The sequence below is a fragment of the Parasteatoda tepidariorum genome, chromosome 7, assembly GCF_043381705.1.
Source record: "Parasteatoda tepidariorum isolate YZ-2023 chromosome 7, CAS_Ptep_4.0, whole genome shotgun sequence".
Taxonomy (NCBI): domain Eukaryota; kingdom Metazoa; phylum Arthropoda; class Arachnida; order Araneae; family Theridiidae; genus Parasteatoda; species Parasteatoda tepidariorum.
The window spans coordinates 4,466,273-4,489,137 of NC_092210.1; the positions used below are offsets into that span (position 1 = coordinate 4,466,273).

Sequence of the window (22,865 nt, forward strand, 5' to 3'; positions counted from 1 at the left end):
TTAACTATAAAGAAGGAAAAGTGCCAAATATGTTGTTGTCTTATGCTTAGAAAAAGGGAGTTAAAACAAACCTAGAATAAGCCGTAAAATTTCAAATACTGAAGAAAAAAATATTATTTTAAATATGCAAATGAAAATAAATTATGAGATTATAACTTAGGATTACGCACGGAGAAGTTCTCTTCTCATAATTTGCTTGCATTTTAATATTTTAAAGTTCTTTTTTCTTCAGCAATTGACACTTCATGACTTTCTCCAGGTTTGCCTGAACTTACTTTTTTCTTTCTTTTAAATTTTAAATTAGTAATGAAGAAAAAAGCCTGATGCAGAAAGTGATATCGAGGCTTGTTGTATCAAATTTTCTTGGAATATACAGTCAGTAGCATTTTCTATAGATCACAATTTAAAAAGAAAAAAAAGAAACAAGCATAAAGGAAACATTTTGCATTTATTGATACATAAACAGAGTATGTTATAGACAACAGAGAAATGGCAACTCCAAAATTCGGGGGAGGGACAACAGAAAGTTTTTTTTTATGGAGCTTTCAGCGAATCCCAAACATTCTCTTATCACTATAGATCTTACATTCTTGGTCAAGAAATAAATTAAACTCCAGGTCCTGCTGGTCTCTTACAAGGGTCTGTCCACCCAGCGGCGTCGAAACAACATATTTTTTTTTGTACACATATATTTATCTATTTATATAAACTATGTACATGCTTTGGTTTTACAAAAGCGCCGCCTCACGGAAAATGAATCAAGTTCTATGCATAGGAAGATGTTTGGCTTTTTTATACTGTATAGAAGGGTGTGAATTCTCATGAATTGACGAGTGAATTTTTGAGGAATCCACTGGTGAATTCTAATTTGAACCAGTTTTTTTTTCCACACACACTCTTAACACCGTTGAGGAACTTTTTAACTTTCCATTTAAAATAAAAGTTGATAGTTTACAGAAATAATTATGATTTACCACCCATCATTGTCCATAAATAAATCTCTTGATATCTTTCAAGGGCGGAATTTGTAAGGAGAAAAATGTTTTTTTTTCCGCGCTGACATAATTCGTAGTTCATTAAAAAAAACTGTATTTATTTACAATAGCATTACAATACTTGAAGGAATTTCGAAGTTTCTCTTTGGAACTGGATTACTCGATTTTGTGTTTAGAAATAGTTCATTGGTTTCCAGATTCGGTGTAGAAATATTCCTTTTTTTAGTTGTTTCTCACTATTCGGGGGGTAAAATGGCACATCTTTAATTGACTCCCAAGTGAAAACAACGTGGTAAGCCAATGTAGTTTCTTATAAAAAAAAGATTTGCTGCTCGAAGAAAAAAAAATTGCACGTCATTCATAGCAAATCATATGGTGAGGGTTTCAGATAAAGTAAAGGAAATAATGAACTGCCATAGAATTACACATTGTTATTAGGAACCACATAGAATCAAAAGGATTTCAATCTATGCCTCATCAGTTTGAATTTGTTTTTTTCTTTTAAGGATTCCTCCAATTAAAATGATCCACCGGTTTTGCGTCTAAAATTTGCAAGAAATAGTTACCGTCCCAGTATCTTGTGATATCAGTCGCGCATTATGATAAAACACGACCTTGTGTCGGTCCAGCGCTTATGACAGTGCTACCCGACATCGCCGCAATGGCCGCCGCTGAGCCACTTGACGATGACCTGGATCCACCAGGAGTGTGAGGTTGCTCACTTGCAGGTTGCAGAGAGTTGTTGCTCAGTTTGGAGGTTAGGTTGAACACTGAGGGAGGAGACGACGATCCAGTGACGACAGCAGCGGCAACTGCTGCTTTGTGAAGGGAAAGTTCACCGGGTGTGGCAGCAGTCGGAAAGGCCGCTGCAGCTGTCCGTAATCTATTCAGTGAGGACACTGCAGAAGATTCGACCATGGATGGGGCTGCACCACCGATCGGGGGACACGAGTAAACGGCCGACAGAGGAAAGGATCCTCCGACACTGGTCACAACACTGAGGTTGCCAAGAGTCCCGGCGTACCAAGAGGCCGGCTTAGGGTAGGGGCTGAGGTAGGCTGCTCTCTGAAGAGGACTCAGTCTGGAAGAAGCACCAGGCGGTAGAGCAGACGAACTCGGCCCTTGTGTTGACGTAGCCGTGTCCACAATGGACCATATTCGAGGTTTTTGCTGCTGGCTACTTTGTGGTGGTAGTTCTGTCGAAGCTGGGTGGGGTAGTGAAGAATTCTGCGAGGATTCAGAGTCTTCTGATCCCAATGAGGCATCAGAGATAGGACTTGGTACACGATGCGTCTTCAGGAGGGAACAGTTCTCTTTGTCGGAGCTGTTTGTGATGATGTGGCCGTCTGTACTCGTAGATGCACACGACTTGCAGTCATCATCCACGTCCACGAAATCCATCTTACCATCGTCGGAACCTGCAATGGAAAAAAAAACTTGCATTACTACCATCTAACTTACACAACATTAAAAAAATAGTCATTAACCGCTTCCCTGACGTATATATTTCATTTTATAACCGTCGTTGAACAGCCGACCCAATTTTATGGGTTTACGACTGCTAATGTTAAACTCCGTATTGTTAAATCCAATCCAGAAGACAAGGGAGCTTCTGGATCGAGCATTGGGAGAAATCTGCAGTCGTGGTGGACTTTTTGATTGAGCTAACCAGCATTTCGTTACATGGAGAGGAACGTCACGTGAACCTCCCACGGTTAGCCTGACGGATGAGGGACTCTAACCCATGATCCGTCTACCACTGAGGATCTGTCGTTGAACAGCCGACCCAATTTTTTGGGTTTACGACTACTAATGTACTACGCCGTAGCCTTGTCATTTTGAACCAATCCAAAAGACAAGGAGACTCCTGGATCAGTACCTCCCAGATGTTTTGATTTGTTATGAGAACATGGAGGACTTAGCGACACGACAGATTTAACGTGTATCAGTCACCATTTACAACACGGAGAGTCGTCGGCCGGCTTGGGATCAAACCCACGAACTCTTGGACAAGGGCCCAGTGCCGTACCAACTGCGCTATCGTGGGCCCCCTGACATCATTTCTCTTTTCTCTGATAGTCATTAGGATTTTTTTTTTCCTTGATAGTTTCAGAAAATTGGATGGATCTTGCATTTGTAACATCGGCCACACTAATGCATGCGGAAAGGGGGGTGGGGAAGAGATCAAAATAGGCATTAAAGATCAGTCTTCAACCCCGCATAAAATTGCAGCTTCCCTCAGTTGTGGTCATGGTTGGTGGTTACCCCATCCCTTTCTGGATCCGAATTTTCATCTCAGTGAGGGGTGACGAATGGATAAGGTGTATTCATCCGAATAATCATCATCTACAGATTACGGAAATAAAACTCTCTTATCAACCACCCAACAAAGCAGAGTTAAAATCATTCTTGGAAAAATTAAATGTAAGGGAAATATTGAACTGTTCAACTGGAATTAACTTTGAGAGAGAACATTTTGAACGGAGAATTTGATAATTGATGCAATATAAAATTTAATGTGAATGCTCAGCATTACAAACTTGCATCACTTACAATGACAAAAAATGAAAAGAACCATTTGATTTTTAATGTTCTCAAAGTAGGAAAATGAGAAAATGAGAATGCTTTGTTTTGTAAATTTAATGAGAACAAATTATTTCGTGATGCAATCTCGGCTCAGCCTCATTTCAAATTAAATAAAACTACCGATATATCTCATAAATGCTTTATTTTATAACAGTCGTTGAACAGCCGACCCGATTTTGAGCTTACGGCTACTAATGTTCCACTCCGTAGCCTCGTAATTTTAAACCCAATCCAGAAGACAAGGGAACTACTAGATGAAGTATTGGGAGAAATTAGCCATTGTGAAAGAATTATTAATGGAACTAACTCGCATTTGCGTTACATGGAGAGGAAAACCACGAGAACCTCCCACTTTTAGCCTAAAGGCAAAGGGATTCTAACTCAGATCCGTCTACCACTGAAGATATTTCACGTCAGCACTGTGGTCGGTGCAAGCCGGATGCTTATTCGTTTCGACCAGCCATCGCTGGGGATTCGAACCTGGTTCACCCCATTGGAAGGCGAAGGGAGGTAGTACAATATTATAAGGATTGACAATTGCATATCAAGCCGATGCCGGCAATATCATCACATGCCACTAGAGGCTCTTATTTTTTATGAACTTTCTGCTTGTACGCCTGTAAATTGGTATATTTTTTATTTAAATTATCATAATTTCATGCTTCCCCATAATTATTAGCAAAAATTGCGTCAAAATTGTTCAGAAGCTGCTGTTTTATCGTAAATTAATTCTTTTGGTGACTAACTGGGGAGCCAAGTTGATCGCCAAATCAACTCATCTGAGAGTCACCAAAATCGTCATTAGAGTTAAGTTAGTCGCAAATTCATTAAATTATGATAAAACAACTGTTATTCAATTTTTTAGAATTCATTTTTTTAATATAATAATTATAAGAAAGCGTAAAATTAAGATCTATAAGATAAATATATCAGTTCAAAAACGTAGGGGATAACCATACAAAATTTATATAGAGAAGCGCTTGTAGGGACTTATTTCCGGCCTTCGATTGCAATTCTCAATCCTTAGGAATTGCCTTTGCGTCCTCGTAAAGTTTGCACCCATATTTATGGGACAACCTATATATTCTTTTTCAAACATCTTCGTGAAATACATAAAATAAAAGCCATAATAATCTCAAATCACAATCACGACCAAAAAAAACAATATTTCTTCTAAATAGATAACCGACATTACTGTGTTTATTATAAACTTAACTGCACTCAATGCTAAAATAAAAAAAAATAATAATAATAGCGCAGAAGTAAATTTCGTTCTAAACATAAACACGACAAGGCATGTACCAAAAATAAAACTCCATGGTACAAGTAAATCCTAATGTGGTAACCCACGCTTTTTATGTAAGAGAAATGCGTCAAAATGTCTATAATATAAAATTTACTGTCTTCCTGATTCTTGTAGATCTTTTTTTTTAAGATCTGTTGTTAAATTCAGTAGTCCGAACAGGAAATATAAAAATCAGTGAAGCCCCACGCTTAGAAAAAGCAGTTCTGGGTTATTTATTTTCCATAGTAAAAGATGTGCGAAAAAATATATCGTTGTAAACAACAAACGCATCGTAGAATCACCACTAAATCTACCCAAAATGGCGTGTTTTTTGTGAAATTTGACGGCTCTATTGATAAATACGATATTTTTATCGCGGTTACAGTGGAACGACTTTTTTTTCCTTCCCTCTTCCTTGTCCAGGAAACACGATTGTTTAATGCCATATCTGAAATTTAATTTCAAATACAAAAGTTCAATCGAATTCGATGCAAATTTGAGTTATATGATAGTCATTTACATATCCTGGTCAAATTATTAGACGCACTATAAGAATCTATGTAAAATCATAATTATCAGGTGATTACTATACAGCTTTATTGCTTTTACGCGACTGAAACCGGTTTGCACTTGCTTACGTTCGTGTGTCAATTGGTTAAATTAGACAATATATAATATAAATTCTACGATTGGATAAATTAGATATGTTATATAAACATAGAACATTTATTATATCAGGTATTATATTAGTATATTACAATAACTAGACCGAATTATTCGACACACTGTAGTGTTTTAATAATTGCATGCTTTGCACAAGTTTATATGCAATACTTTTATATTTAAACATGCATGCAATAGATTTTTTATTCATGGGATTTTTATGCATGATCCTCAAACAAATCGGTATTAGATTGTTTTAATCCGTGCTTCGCTTTTATTGAATCCAATAATGACTGGTCAAAGCTGGAAAATAAACTTTTTGTTTCATTTTATTTAAACGAAAAAAAAATTATATATTCTTTTATATAATCGGCAGTCATTGCGAAAATCTCAGAATAAATTATATTTACAGGTCGGCTTTCACATTTTAAAAAAAGAACAAAATCCTCTCCAAACAACCCTTTTTAATATCTCGCGTTCGAAGAATAGTTTGCACATTCGAAAAAAGAAATGTNTTGAATCCAATAATGACTGATCAAAGCTGGAAAATAAACTTTTTGTTTCATTTTATTTAAACGAAAAAAAAAAATTATATATTCTTTTATATAATCGGCAGTCATTGCGAAAATCTCAGAACAAATTATATTTACAGGTCGGTTTTCACATTTTAAAAAATGAACAAAATCCTCTCCAAACAACCCTTTTTAACATCTCGCGTTCGAAGAATAGTTTGAACATTCGAAAAAAGAAGTGTTCGAATATTCGAGTTGTTGCTGGACATCTTTAAAAAAAGAAGAAGAATCCGTCGGATAAAGAGAGTAAGAAGCGGACAAAGATGGCGACACGTTTCTTGGAAAGAAGAGCATACGGTGGAAGGTGGGAAAAATCTGAAAAGTGTGTCACGTGACCCTCTTCCATCTCTTTCCCCCCACGCGGGGAGGGTCATCTCTCTGGAGCAACGATTGGTTGCGGTAGAGACACAGTCCCAAAAGGCAAGTGTGCATAGGATTATTCCAGAGCATCACTGGAGGGGGATTATAAGAGGATGCATCTTCAGCATCCTTTTGCATGAGAGAGGGAGACTATTGACTTTATTGAATACTCAATTCAACGGAACACAAACGCAAAGGGAGGGGGGAAGGAAGACTTTTCTGCCTCCATTTTATAATTTTAAAAACCACCGAATGGAATATTTTAATGGACTTATGAATATTGGCGAGAAAGCCAAACTAAATATAGGCAAATAATGGAGATATTTCGTATTCGTAGCAAGTCTTTTGCAATGTAGAATGCAAATTTCTTTCTCTTCAATAGGAGGTTTCCATCGCATTTAATTGCCGTTATCAATGAAAGTTTTGAAAGGAAAAGCTTACAATTTAAAAGCATATAATTAAGATAAATTAATTTGTTGTCCTTGCTATTTATTTGCAAAAATTATTTGATTTGTAAAATATTTGCTCTAAGTGTATTGTACATACTCATTAATAAATAATTATTATTGCTACTTATATTAACTTGTCTTGTGTTAGTTATAAAATTGATCATATTGTTGAATAAATATAAATTAGTCATTAAATTTTTATGATGTAGTTTCTTATTACCTAAAAGAGCGACGGTTCCCAATTATTTACATCTACGGAAACGTAAATAATCAGCCTTCCGACTGAACCCCGACTTTATAATTAAAATTAAGGTAATTGCGAACGTCGTAACCTGTAAAAGACTATTTTTAAAATATTTTATAAGAGGAATAAAGAATATTTATCCTTTTTATTCATGATAATCTTAAGTTAGGTTTTATGTCTGGCAGTTGATTTTTCAGGCCTTGCGTTATATCTAGTTTGATGTATAAACATAAGCTGAATTATGGCTTACATCGAACTCATAAGTAAAAAGAACTGCTATAAATGTTGAAAATGTTCATTAAGGATACAAATTTCTTTAGTAAAAAATTTAATTATTCTATTTTGATTTGAGAAGCGTGATAGGAAATTTACTAGAGTGCATATTAACGGCTTTCGAGATTTAAGATGTAACATGTATGAGAACAAGTAGTTTTGATGGCCTACCTTGCCTAGGATGGTGATGATCGTCCCTCCTCCGATCTACATCGGAATCTTTATCGGATCTTTTACCATCGGACTCTTTTATCCTCTGATCGGCTTCGTCTCGATCGTCTAGATCGTCGTCTTCACACCTGTTTCTAGGAGACCAGGTCATTTTGTTCTCTTTTTTGAGTCTTCTACGAGCATTTGCAAACCACGTTGACACTTGTGTCAGAGTCATTTTGGTGATGATGGCCAGCATGATCTTCTCACCTTTCGTCGGATAAGGGTTCTTACGGTGTTCGTTGAGCCACGCTTTAAGCGTGCTCGTCGTTTCTCTGGTTGCGTTTTTCCGTCGGGCACCGTTTAAATCAACACCATACCTGTAAAGCGAATTATCAGTATAAATATTAATTTATAATCATATATTATTCGTGCATAAATTATTTAGTAATAATCTCAATATTTATATTAGTAGGAAATGGAGTGTTCGCTTCTTAATGAGGTGACCTAGGTTCGAATGCCAGCGATGGTGGGTTGATATGAATTTTGCTCCCGGCTGTCACCGACGCACTATCCTCAGTGGTAGATGAACACTGGGTTAGGGTTCCCATGAAATCAAGCTAACCTCGGAAGATTTTCGGGGTTTTCCACTATCTGTAACGCAAATTCGGGTTAGTTCCATCGAAAAGTCCTCCGTGAAGGCAAACTTCTCCCAATACCTGATCCAGGAGTTCTCTTGCCCTCTGGGTTGGGTTCAAATTACATGGCTACGTAGTTGAACATTCGTAGTCGTGAACCCAAAAATTGGGTTACGACTTTCTTAGTTACATCAAAAAGTTCTCCACGAAGGCAAATTTTCTCGCAATACAAGATTCAGGAGTTCCCTTGACTTCTGGGTTGAGGTCAAACTTACGAGGTTAAGGAGGTGAACATTGATAGTCGACTCGGAATCGGGTCGACTGTTCAACGTTATAAAATATAAAATAAAAAATACAGTCATCATTATAACTATCATTATCGAATACGGCATTATTACGATCATTATTGATCTCGTGAAGTACCAAAGAGATAATGCCGCGAATAACGATAATTATTAACTACAATATCATTTTGAGTATTTATAAATTTTATTTGGGTAGCGCGAATATTGACCAATGTAAAATTTGATACTTTATACTTTCTTAAAATTCTCGCTAAAATTCGTGTTTATTTGTATTAACGTAGGTAAAACGGAGCATAGGACTTTTCACTGAACAAGGTTATTAAAAATATATGTAAATCAATATTATACCCCAAAATAGTAAAATGATAGCAAATTTTTTAACTTTAAGTGCAATTATGCATTTTCTTTACATAGTAAGAATAAATTGCGCACTTTAATTGCTTATGATGCCCGAATTCTGATTATCAGTTTTTTATTTTATTTGTCAGGAATGTATTTTTATGGAAGATACATTTTCGTTTCAAACAATTGGTTTTTCAGTCGGTGGTTGCGCATCAATTACGCGCAATTACAGCCAAGCATTAAAGACTAGACTTAATGACAGAAACGAGTGGATTTATTTTAATGACATTAAAATAACAGAGGAAACTGTCCTCAAATCGATGAACAGAATGACAATCAAATGGTTTTCGTACGGCATAAATATCATTAAAACTTTTCTAGTTCGTAATATCATTTAATTTAAATAGCTATTTAAATGAATGTGCAAAGAAATCGATATATGCAGAATCCAAACGATAATGAAATAGAACCAAAATTATAAACTTGCAAAAGCTTTAATGATTGAGTAGCAATTATAGCGGTCAATCAATTCACAAGATGCGGACCCTAGACAGCACGAGATAACTGTAACCATTAGGTCATGCAAACTGTCCACCCTTCGGGCACGTGACACAAGTTTGATATCAAATGATTGCTACGAAAATTCATTCTAGCCAGCTGCTATGATCACCAAATTGCTTCATTCTGCGATATCGAACAGCCCCCCGGTTCATTCTGTCGATATATTAATATGACGATGAATTATATATATAAATATGCATGATATTCGATGGTAGTAGAAGTTAAGAACAAAGTGATGCTCCATGTTTTTTGTAATAGGTGCAACAAAAATAAAATTATTTTCTTTTTTCTAACATAATTAAAAACCTTAATTTTTAAATTATTTTTATTTTATTATTATTATGTAGTTTTATGTCAGCAGTATTTTTATGTCCGATTCAGAATTTCGCTTAGAGTTAAAACGGAGATAAATATTCGTAGCGATTGTAACTAGTATTGTCATTCATCATAAACATTCAGTTAAAATTTGAGCATTCTAGCAAATCGGAAAGTGGTTGGAATTTTGATTGATAATAAATTCCGTCTGATTTTGTCGTTTTGACGATAAACTGACGATTGAAATTTGTCTCGCTGGAGGACTTTTTGATGGAACATTTGTGTTACATGGGAATAAAACCACGAAAACATACCACTGTTAGTCAGACGGCAAGGGACTTTAACCCACGATCCGTCTACCATTGAGGATATATTACAGCAGCACTGTGATAGGTGCAAGTCGGATGCGGAATTCTTATCTACCAGCTATAGCTGGGATTCGAATCCGGTTCACTTCATAGAACGGCGAATGCTCTATTTCCTGAGACATCACGGCTCACCCAGAGGTATTGATTTGTTGTGGGAAAATTGAGGACTTTGTGACCCCGACTGATTTAACGTGCACCAGTTACCATTTAATCCAACCAGGCTTGGTAGGGACTCGACCCCAACGCCCTACCAAGTTTTTTCCCAAAAGTTAAATAGTATCAGTAACAGTACAGATTACTATTTTCTGACAAGTAGAAAACGTCCTATTAACCAGACTTGTGACCAACCAATTGAGAGTGATGATAAATGACAAAGCTTAACATAGGAAATGGGGGACGCAAAACCACGTTGAAAGGTTAAAAATCGCTGAAAATAAGTCAGAATAAGTTTCCTTAAGTGAATAGTTACAGTCATTTGGTTACAACGAATGTTTTTATTACTATGCATTCGAAAAACGACATTTGGGAGGGAAAAACTATCATTAGGGAGTGTGTTCTATACACTAACTTGCCTGGTAGAGCATGTTAAAATTATTTCGAGCCTAATACGTGCTTGTCTTGTTTGCATATTGCCGTTAAATTTGTGCTTACTTTCAACCAATTTATTAAACTCTGTTTGCTGTATTTTACAAAAACTGTACATTTTTATTATTTTGTTCTGGTTTTTACTATAATATCCTATCTTTATATAAATAATTGTCTCAAAGCATTATCTGGAATTTAGAACGGACGAATAACTTAAATATTTTTAAAGTTGTAAAAATCTACAAGAAATTGCGAATTAGAAGAAATTTTTCCATCAAGATGAATGCTATTAAAATCAATGTCGTACAGTCTCAGTTTTTGGTGATTTTTATGAGTGCAATATCCATACAATGCAATGTCGGTGTGACTTTTTAAATATTAAAAGTGTTAGATCATAAATGCTTTTCGCTTTTTCAGAATTGTGACTTTTATTATTAAAAATAATAATATTTTCCTAACTCTGATACATACGTTTTTATTATTGCCATATTGTAATTAATTTATATTTACCTTCAATTTATTCGGTTGTCTTTGTTTTACTTTACAAAAACTATTGTAATATTTAGTTGATGTTCTTACAATCAAATCCTTATAAAATTTGAAATATTCTCGAATTATTTACAGTTGGTTACTAAATATTATAATTTAAAGCAAATCCAATTATTGTTGAGGCCAACAAAATGAAAATTCGTTACTAAATCAAAAGTAATTTGTTTTCCAGTAAAAAAAGAAAAAAAAAAGCCTTTCTCATGCAGAAAACGTAAACCGAAAATCATAAATCCCACACATTGTTTAGCAATCATGAGTTGGCGTGATTTCGGCACGTGCGCGCACATTTTCCACTTCTTTTTATTCTCGACAAATTGATTGGCGTTAATTTTCATAGCCACATGTGTTCATTCTAATATTATAAAAATAATACTAAGAAAATCGATTCCGAAAGGTTGCCAATGCACAAATTACGCATTTAATTCGTGCGCGCGTGCCGGTATCGAACTTATGTATCAGATTCGCAGCTCTAAAGAGCGTGACCTAGAGGTCACAGAAAAAGAGAAAGTTAGTAAGCGTGATCACAAGTTTACCAGGTGGTAATTCGAATTCGTTCTTAATGTTATAATTTTTTATTTCGCCGCTGTGATGATAAAATTACATTTGTTTGTCTGGATAAATTCTCATTGATATCCAGGTGTTTTCATTGTTAAGAAGGCGCTAAACCATGGGGAAAAACTTTTCATTGCAAATTCCTTTTCATCTTCATAGGTATCTTGAAATTTTAAATTTAGAGTTTAGGTAAACCTTAAATAAATCATGAAAACTTTCAAATGCTGAAAAAATGCTTTAAAAATATCAAAATATAAATAAAATTTAGGTGAGATTTCTTTACTGCATAATTTTCTTTTCTGCAGCGTTCTTTTCTAATTTCTTTACTGCAGCGTTTAAAACTTCATGGTTTACACTAGGTTTGCCTGAACAATAGAGATAAAATAGAATTTACCACAAAAAATTACTCCCGTAGTAAAGAGTCCTAAAAAAATTAAAAGTATAATTCTTTTGCAAACTATAATCTCGGGGTTTTTGCCAAACTAACCAAGTTGAACCGCTATACCTCAGGGGATAAAGCGTTTATCTTCCAATGAGGTGAACAGGGCTCGAATCCCGGCGATGGCTGGCAGATACCAATCCACCGACCACAGTGATGACGTGAAATATCCTCAGTGGTAGACGGATCATGGGTAAGAGTCTCCTTTACGTCAGGCTAACCGTGGGAGGTTCTCGCGGTCTTCCGCTCCATGTAACGCAAATGCGGGTTAGTTCCATCCAAAAAGTCCCCCACGAAGGTAAATTTCACCCAATACTCGATACAGGAATTCCCTTGTCTTCTAGATTGGGTTCAAAATGACATGGCTACGGAGTTGAACATAGTCGTGAACCCAAAAATTGGGTCAGCTGTTCAACGACGGTTATATATATATTTAAAAAAAACTAACCAAGTTATACTAATGACAAGACAAAATATAAAATACATAAGTTATATAATATTTTTCTGCACTGAAACATTATACAGTATACTCTCGATATCTAAAAGTTCAAAAGACGCTAAAAAATTTTCGAAATAGCACGTTTTCGAGATAACAAGTTCAGAACTAAATATGTTCTAAAAAGTAGAAAAAATATATTCTAAAATATTACTCTAAAAAGTAGAGTCATGAAAGATAAGAATAACTACCAATAAATATGTAAGTAACGATAATTGATTAAAAGTCTAAATACGTTAATGATATTTTTAAAAGAAAAACAAAAGTAATTATGCATTAAATGGAAAAGAATTTGAGTATAATAAACTTAGATTGTGATTTTACCGAAAATATTAATTTTTTTGTTTCTGAAAAAAAAATTCGACGTAACAAGGTTTTGAGAAGAAACTTTTCGACTTATGAATTCAAATTAACATTAGGTCATGCTAAGGGGAAAATTATTTTCAACAAATTATACTCAACAAAATTATACTCAACCATGAAATAATACTTAAAAATTCATTGATCAGCTGTTAGTAATTAAATTTTAGTACGGTTTCTCATTGAAGGTCAAAAAATAACACTTGAACCAGTTCCTCAACGGTGATAATATAAAAAAAATTATTTGAAACTGTTATTGATCAACAGTCAGAAATTAAATTTTTGATGAGTTACTTTCTATTAGTCGTAATTTTCTCAGAAAATAGAGAACAATTGCAAGCAGAGATTTTATTTTTTTAGAAAGAAAAAGAAAAAAAAATTTTGTTGTGTACATTAACTACTTTAAGGCGAATTATTTTCCATTCTTTTAGAATCAGTGTGATTTAGTTCATACTTTAACAATAAAAACATAGAAAAATAAGCTTTTTTTTCTAAAAAAAAAACTAAATAGACCTATTTAAAAATTTTCGAAATAGATTTTTAACAATGGTGTTTATTTCAAAACAGTTTGGAAGAAAAAAAATTTCAGCATCTCGCTTTTTATTTTTTTAAAAAGAAAAAGTAAATTGACAAAATTAATTAACAAAGTTTAAAATGAAAAAAAAATATAATTAAACAAAATAAAAGCGCTTGGCAGCGCTTTTTATTTGTTTAAAAAGAGAAAAAAAATTTGATTGTGTACATTAACTATTTTAAGGCGAATTATTTTCCGTTCTTCTATAAATAGTGTGATCTAGTTCGTACTTAAACAAATAAAACATAGAAAAAAAAGTTTTTTTTTTCAAAAAAGAACCTAAATAGACTTATTTAAAGTTTGTTAAATAGATTTTTAACGAGGATGTAAAATTCAAAACAGTTTGGAAGATAAAAAATTTCAGCATCTCCATTAAGATTTCAATTTTAAATAACCTTCAATTATGCCATCCGAGTTTATTTCAATCCTGTAATAATGAAGATATTAATCGCAAAGTTTTGCATTCATTTTGAATAAAATAATTTTGAAAAAAGCTTAGAAGCAAAATATTTATCTAGTTTAGAAAAGATTTTGTGTTCTACTTATGATGGGTTAATTTAGTTGTTCACCTTTCAAATAAATAAATAAAATTACCGAACAAAAGTCGAATAAATAAAAGACAATCTTTTGTACCCGATAAAAATGAGTACAGTAAATAAAGTATTTAGTTATTTTAAATTAAATAATCAATTTTACTTATTATTTAGACCTTAATCATATGGAAAAAGTCTTCGAAATGTCGAAATGGAGTATGAAAAATTAGATTTTTTTATTATTTTTTTTCTTTTTAACGTCATTTTTGAACCAAAACGATGTTTGGGTCATTTTCAAAATAAAGTGGAATTTAAAAAAAAGATTTTAAAAAAAAAAAACTTTTTTTTTAAATATTGCTTACAATAACTTTAGCTGCACTTGGAATATTTCTTATCCATAAAGCTTGAAACAGCAGACTTGACTTGGAACATTATATTTGGACGAGGGAAGTGGGGCCACAAGTGTAAGCAAAGTGAATTTTTTATTTCATACATGAATGAATAATTTCGATTTTCGTAGAAAAAACTGTTTAATGTCAAAAAACTATTATTATTCCGAAGCTATCATCGGGGTTGGCGAGCGACAGTGTGCGGAGGATTTAGCCCTCTAGTATTTATATTATTACATATTATAAGAAAGGTAGAACCCCGACCCACCCCAGAGGGGAATACGGAGATTTAAAAGTTAAATTATTACATTAAATAGTTAAACTAAAAACAAAAAAAAAACAGTAAAATTTTGCCAAATGATCAGTTAAAAGTGAATTAGCTGAAAATTAAGGCAATTAAAAGCATGATTTAAAATCAATGGAAGCTAAAAGCGTCGGTGTAAATATCAAGAATTAAAATGATGATAATACTAAGGAAATTAAAGATGAAAATAGAATCACTAAACCAAACGTCAATGAGATTATATTTTAAAAGTAAGTTTTACATCTAGTATTTAAATAGTATAATTAAGTATTATATCTAGTATTTATGTATTATGAGTAATTATGAATTAAAGTCGTAATTTTATGGACATGTCGTCATTTCTCAAATAAAACCTTTTTTTTCTTACTTTTTATCAATTCATTAAAACCCCAAAAAAGGGGAAGAAAAAAAATTTGGTTGGTAGGAAGGCATCCATGCGAGATAAACTTTTTTCGCAAAAAGATCCGACAGAAGTTTAACATCACTCCGAATAAGCATTTACGAACCCAAACAAGAAGTCAGGAACAACAAAACAAAGTAAAAAAGACACAAAATAAAAACTGAATAAACCAAAGCTCATTTCATCGTAATAATTGGATCGAAAAGAAAAACCATGAATGTATAGAGAGGGAGCTTATGTACATGGTACATACTCCCGGAATCAAAAGAAGAAATGAGGTAGGGCCTTTTCCAGGATCTCCCAGATCCTCATTTCGTTCGGAAAGATAGAGAAATATGCAAACCGGAGTGAACAGGCAAAGTAACTGGAAAAAAGGAAAAAGCCCGCTTTACGGGGAAAAAAATGCATTGAAAAAGGAAAAGCCCGCAAAATATTTTTTTTTTCTATTTCGAAAAGTACAAAAAATGGGGGGAGGGGGGTAAGAAATGGGATTCGGTGGGTTGCGACCCTATAAAAACTCCTTACCGACTGATGCAGAAAATTCAAAGCGTTTCAAGTTTATTATTATTATTTTTTTTATTCCAAACCCCTTTTTTTTCCCTTTTTTATTCCCTATCCCATTATGGAGAGCCCTTAACTGAGTGAAAAATTGGCGTATTGACTTGTGCGCCTTTTTGAATCTGACTACCCTCATTACAGGGAATCCCTTCTTGCGGGCGGCCGGGGCTTAGGCTCGGGCGCAGCCCTCCTGGTAGAGGCCTTGTTCTTGGAGGCCCAGGATGTTTGTTCGACACGAAATCTATCAGCCTCCCGTCGCGAAACCCCCTTGCCATCGAAGGGGCTTATTCTGTACCCCTTTTTGCCGATGCAGGGGCTTATTCAAATGCCTTACTCGTGTCAGGTTCGGTCAGATTCACAGGGGCTGACTGATATGGAAAAAAGAACATTTTTTATTTAGATTTTGCGTTATCTATTTATATTCTTCGAAAAATACAAATGCATTCTAAGCTCATATATACCTGCACGCATGCACTTAGCACGTACCAGCCAACTTGGCGAGGTTTTTTCGTGTCTTTTCCCCACATGGCGGCTGATATATATTTTTCTTCCTTGCGCTCATTGTTTACGCAATATTTTTTTTTCCAACGCAATATACATACATTTAGAAAGGCATGTGTTTGTGTGTATAAATGTGTGAAGAGAGAGTGCAACCACTTTTCGCGAAAGCCACATCTAGAGAAGGCTGTATGTTTTCATTTTCGGTGTTTCTGCATTTGAATGACAAAGTAGGGAAAATTTATATATTTTTTTTCCCTTTTCGCCTTCCATTTCTCCGTTTTATTTTTATTGTAATATTTTCTTTTTTCCTTTTTCTGGAGATCTCAAAATTTCTTGGGGGAATGTTTTGCATGAGTTGGTGCAAGATGAAAAAGTTGGAGTGGTAGATGTGTATGGATGATGTAAAAAATGTATGAAAAATCATCTACTAGATGAGAAAATGTGTACGAAAGGGAAGAAAAAAAAAAGAACGTAAAAAATAAAGATGGAAGACACTGAGTAAATAGGGGAAAAGGGAAAATATCACTTTTTGAAACCGAGATATTTTGGATGAGAAGATAGCGATTCTACGTTGAAGGAAGAAAGAAAAAAATTCCCTCGTTTTTATTTTCGTCCATTATGTTAAGCGTCTTATTTTTTCTATGCAACTCTGGAAGAAAAAAAGTGCAGCACTATTTTGTAAATGCAATCGGAAAAGTTGCCGATGCATTTTTATTGTGTAGGACAAGTTTTACCTTTTTTTTCCCCTCTCTCTTTGCGTAAAAGTAAAAGATAGGGTTGGTTGTGAGAGACTATTTTTCCCTTTCTCCGTTTTTTTTCCCTGGCTGTAAGATTGGTGTATTGTTTTGGCAGATGAAGATATATACTCCTACTTTACAAAAGGAATATACCGACTGGAAAAAATTTACATGTGCCTGCATTCGTAAACTTTTTTTTTTCTTTTCTCTTTTGGTGAAAAGAACTTAAATGAGAAAAATGTATCTTTCCATTTTGCAGGTTTAGTTTGAAAAAGTATATACACGATGGTTTACAAATATGCAAAGTTTTTTCCTCCGAGAAAGAAAAACAAAAACATATTTCGTTTAGAGTAAGAACACATTTTTGCTTTCTTCGAGAAAATGTAAGAAAATAGGTTTTTTTTTTTGTCCCACAAAATATCTTTTAAATGTAAAAATTCGAGGGAATATATTTTTGTTTTTGGAAAGAACGTTGAAGCGTATTTATCAAGTATGTTAATTAATTTTTAATCTTACGAGCTTTGTAAGAGATATATTATGGATATATTATTTCATAAAATCTCGACGGCTCAGACGTTAAGGCACTGAATTGTCGTTGTGAAAAAGTGGCGGCTCGAAACCCACCCAAATTCTGATTGATGTGTACCAGCTTGTCTAAAAAGTAAAGGCGGCCTGAGCACAATGCTGACCCCATACCGTTGGTCGTGAAATTCAGGAGCTTTAACCTTCATGACCAGGCCCAGTGTGAGATGGATAGATGACTTAGATATATTGCATTTAATATTTTATTTTATAACCGTCGTGGAACAGCAGACCTAATTTTTTGGATTTAAGACTACTAATGTTCAACTCCGTAGCCTTGTAATTTTGAGCCCAAACCAGAAGACAAGGGGACTCCTGGATCAAGTACTGGGAGAAATTTGCCTACGTGGAGGACTTTCTGATGGAACTAACCCGCATTTGCGTTATATGTGGAGGAAGACCACGAGAACCTCCCACGGTTAGCCTAACGGCAAGGGGACTCTAAACCCATGATCAGTCTACCACTGAGAATATTTCACTTCAGCACTGTGCTCTGCGCGAGCTGGAGGCGGAGTACGTATAGATCAGTTATTGCTGGGATTGAACCCGAGTCACCTCATTAGGAGGCGAACGCTGTATCCCCTGAGTCATCGCGGCTCATGGCCTAGATATAGACTTTTTGGTCTTACAAACTAAAAACTGGAAAACACTAGCAGGAGAAAAGTTAGCCTGGAAAAAAAATTCTTGAGAAATCCAAGGCCCACCCTGGGCTGTCGAGCCATTGCTGAAGATGATGAGGATGATAACCTCTATAACCCTCCCCTAACCCAGAACGAGCTGTTATGGGAATGCTTTACCTATTTGTATCATCTGCCTTTAATGAATGCAAGAAAATAGTTTTTTGTACGGCAAAAAACCTTTAACTGCAAAAGGTTGGTGGAAACGAATTCGTTTTTGTTAAAAACAGTTAGGAATATTTTTCAAGAATATAAATTTTTTTTTCATCTTCCGCACCTCATATATATTAAGGATCTTTTTATTGTTCCGTATTCTCTGACTTTAAAGAAATTGCCTGATGTGCATTTTTAAATTGTTGCTAAAAAAATAGTATATACATGTAGTACAAATAGCAGTAAAACGTTTTCAAGCTTCGTCGCACCACTACTAAGAAGAGTAGGATGCAAACCAGTTTGATTGCCTCATGGAACTGGAAAATGTTTCCTCAAACCATTATTTATCTCCACCCTACTATCCTCTGGCTATCAAAAACTGCTTTGATGTTATTAATCTTTTCCTCTTCCTAAAATTTTGACAACTTTTTTCTTTTCGTTTAAATGTAATTTTTTGTTTTGTTTCGTGAGGTTACCAAATAATCAAAGAAATTAATTTACGCCAACTAATTAAAAAATTTTCTTTCCTTTAATTGAATTTATTGATAAACAGCCGTAAAAAAATTTACGGTTGAACTATTGAGCTGTCAAAAGAGATGGTTTAGTCAATCTGCCTAGCAGTAAAATAGCTTGTGCCAATATTCGCGAATTTTGGCTCAATAAGGGTTCAAAGAGTCGATATTTTTCCGATATAGGCCCTCGATAAGATTGTCCAATTCACCAGACATTTTACTGGCACTTAACAACCCATATCGGCCCTATATAGAATTATCAGATTCATCCGGTGTTTGATAATCATTAACAAGTCAATATAAACCCTATATTGACTCTATATAGGCCGATACTGACACTGCATAGGACAAATATTAAAAAATCTAGACATCCCAATATGGTGCCTCGGAGCATGTTCATACAGGACCCGTGTTGAGCCCAACTGAGGCCAAGATGTAATTGTTGCTAGAGATATTTCATCTACCATAAGTTCAATAAACATTCTTGTATTATTAATTTCGACATTTAAGGAAACAAATTTAAAAAAAAAAAATGAACACCATACCCGTTTGGAAAGGGATAACCAGCAAGTGCGGCCGAATCGTATGGGTAATACATTGAAGCTGCATATGGTAAACTTCTCCAGGCTTCTAGGTTGTCCTTTAGGTCAAAGCCATTAGCCTACAAAAAAAAAACACACACAAATTTATAGTTTAATGTAAATACAGTGTCAAAAAATGCTAAAATGTAAATGAATGGTTTAGTGATCGAGCATATATTAACGTGATACTCCCGGCAGCAGAAATCCTACAGCAATCATCATCTTTCATCTTAGATTTCTTTTTTTTTTAAATTATCACAACACGTGAAGATTATTTTTCTTCTCTAATTTTTTTAACCTCATTACAACACGTGAAGATCATTCTTCATCTCAAATCTTTTTTCTTTATTAAATTATCACAACACGTTAAGATTATTTTCATCTCAGATCTTTTGGTTAACATTATCACAACACGTTAAGATTATTTTTCATCTCAGATTTTTTTGTTATCATTGTCACAACACGTGAAGATTATTTTTCGTCTCAGATCTTTTTGTTAACATTATCACAACGCGTTAAGATTATTTTTCATCTCAGATCTTTTTGTTATCATTGTCACAACACGTGAAGATTATTTTTCGTCTCAGATCTTTTTGTTAACATTATCACAACGCGTTAAGATTATTTTTCATCTCAGATCTTTTTATTAACATTATCACAGCACGTGATGATTATTTTTCATCTCAGATTTTTTTTCAACATTATCATAACACGTTAAGATTATTTTTCTTCTCAGATCTTTTTTTTTTAACATTATCACAACACGTTAAGATTATTTTTCATCTCAGATCTTCTTTTTAACATTATCACAACACGAGAAGATTATTTTTCATCTCACATTTTTTTTAAACTTTATCATAACACGTTAAGATTATTTTTCTTCTGATAACAGCTAATTTTTAGCAACTTTTTTTTTTTTGCTTATAGTTTTTAACTACCTTATAATGCTAATTTTGCCGAAAACATGTTTACAATAAACAGTCTGTGCTAAGGTCGTAGACAAGTTTGAATTTATGAAGATTGCGCTGCAGTTTGACTGCATAAATTCTGCTCCCGGGGTGACAATTAAATAAATTATCGAATTTAAAATTCACAGTTACAGTAAAAGGCTGAAATATATCGACTGTTGTCAATCTCCTCTGAATATCAACACTCACAAAATTGCTTTGGTGTAGTTAAATAACCTTATTTCTCATTTACTCTGGCAAATAGCGACTTCAGACAAATTACGACTGACAATTGAGGACATTGAATAACGACATCATTTACTCTGACAGCTGACGACATTGAATAATGACATATTTTACACTGGCAAATGACAACAAATGGCATTAGACAGAATGATGACATTTTAGCTGTCGACGTTATAAATTAAGACACTCTCCATGAATTTGCACTGGAATACCAATGTTGTTTAATTTTTAATTATATATTTTTACGTCGGATTGCACCATGTACTGATTCATTTTCATGAATATACTTATTTTCTCGCCGGAAAATGTCGACTTTTAATATTCAAAAAATATTTCGGACATCAACTTATGTAAATTCTGACATCAAACGATAACAGTCGACATTCATTGATTTTTGTCTCTCACAGTTGCACTTACGCTTACAGTTATGACTTACGCTCACAAGAAGCTAATTACAAAATTTCTTCTTACCCTTGCAACTATTGATACAACATATAATTTTCTTATCCTTAAAAATCTGAATATTTTCAACTAAATTAACATTTAAAACTTTTCAAATGATTCGACGCATTTGATATCATTGCGTAAGTACTTAAACTGGAAACTATTTAAACTCTGACTCTGATATCAATCTACAAAGCAGCGACAGAATGATGCTAACCTCGTATCAGCCTTCCAAGATTACGTTTTCAACGTACTACCTCTCGTGTTATACAGTTTCGTGATCTCTATAAAGGACACCTGAGAGCCGTGGTTGATCAGGGGATAGAGCGCTCGCCTCCCAATAAGTTGACCCGGGTTCAATCCCAGCGATAGCTAGTCGATTCGAATTTCCCACCCAAATATCTCCGAAATCAGTGCTGAAGTATAATATTCTCAGTGGTAGGTGGATCATGGATATGGTGGTAGATAGAATCCCTTGCCGTCAGGCTAACCTTTGGAAGGTTTTCGTTGCTTCCCTCTCCATGTAACGCAAATGCGGTGTAGTTCCATCAAAAAGTCCTGCATGAAGGCAAACTTCTCCCACTACTTGATCCAGGAGTTCCCTGCAGGATTGTGTTCAAAATTGCAAAGCTACGGAGTTCAACATTAGTAGCCGTAAACCCTAAATTGGGTATACTGTTCAACGACGGTTATAAAATAAAATATAAAGGACACTCATACTACATCTTGAAACTTTCACTACGCTTATTAAAAAGGCCGGCATAGCCTGGTTGGTAGGACACTGGGACCATGTCGAAGAAGTTGTGGGTTCGATCCCCACCGTGCCGAAGGCTCCCCGTGTAGTAAATGGTAACTGATACACGTTAAATCTGTAGAGTCACTAAGTCCTCCATGTTCCCATAACAAATCATTTATTATATATACAGCGGCCTAGGCCAATAGGCCCATACGCCAAATACAATGGATCAACCCCCCCATAACAAATCATACCTCTGTGGGTACTGATCCAGGAGTTTCCTTGCCTTCCCGATTGGTTCAAAATTACAATTTAACGGAGTTGAACATTAGTAGTCGTAAACCCAAACTTGGGTCGACTGTTCAACTACAGTTATAAGATAAAATAAACTTATTAAAGGAATATGAATATATAATGTATAATATCTTTTACTTTGGCATCGCCTGAACGCACCATTATAAGTTCTAATTGGTTTGCAACTGGATGTTCACCAAACTAGGGTCATCAAACATCCAACTAATCGAAGAGAGTAAACAATGACCAGAGAAATTTTCTCACGGATTATTTGATGACTGAAGGGGTCATTTATTTCAGGCACCACCCTTAAATTTACTATCTTCTTACTTTTTTTCAATCAACACTTGAGATCATTATGCGTACTGGTTGGGCGTATACGTCAGAGAAAGACAGTATAATTGAAGTTTAAATCGCTACAAAGGAATGTTGCAGTCGTCTTTTACTTGTGTGGTCTAGTATAAATGAACGAATGAGGCAAATGCAATAGACAGAATAAGTACACATCACCCAACTATGGCCAGAATATGGAATGAATATACAAATTGTAATGAACCAGTTCAAAATAGTAGAGAACACTATTAGCGTCTTTCATTATATCGTTCTTATT

The 22,865-nt window shown here is 34.5% G+C and overlaps 1 protein-coding gene across 3 annotated transcripts in view; it reads right to left on the reverse strand.

The window, feature by feature from the left end:
• Positions 1-429: 429 nt before the first annotated feature.
• Positions 430-22,865, reverse strand: part of LOC107437851 (iroquois-class homeodomain protein IRX-6) — a 173,974-nt gene continuing 151,538 nt past the window's right edge. For all 3 annotated transcript variants that reach the window (XM_071183007.1, XM_021146648.3, XM_021146649.3), the window contains exons 3-5: positions 19,553-19,668; positions 7,599-7,957; positions 430-2,413 (exon numbers count right to left, since the gene is read on the reverse strand). In XM_071183007.1, coding sequence (XP_071039108.1) covers positions 1,593-2,413; positions 7,599-7,957; positions 19,553-19,668 — 1,296 coding nt within the window. In that variant the 3' untranslated portion in view covers positions 430-1,592. The remainder of the gene's footprint in view (positions 2,414-7,598; positions 7,958-19,552; positions 19,669-22,865) is intronic.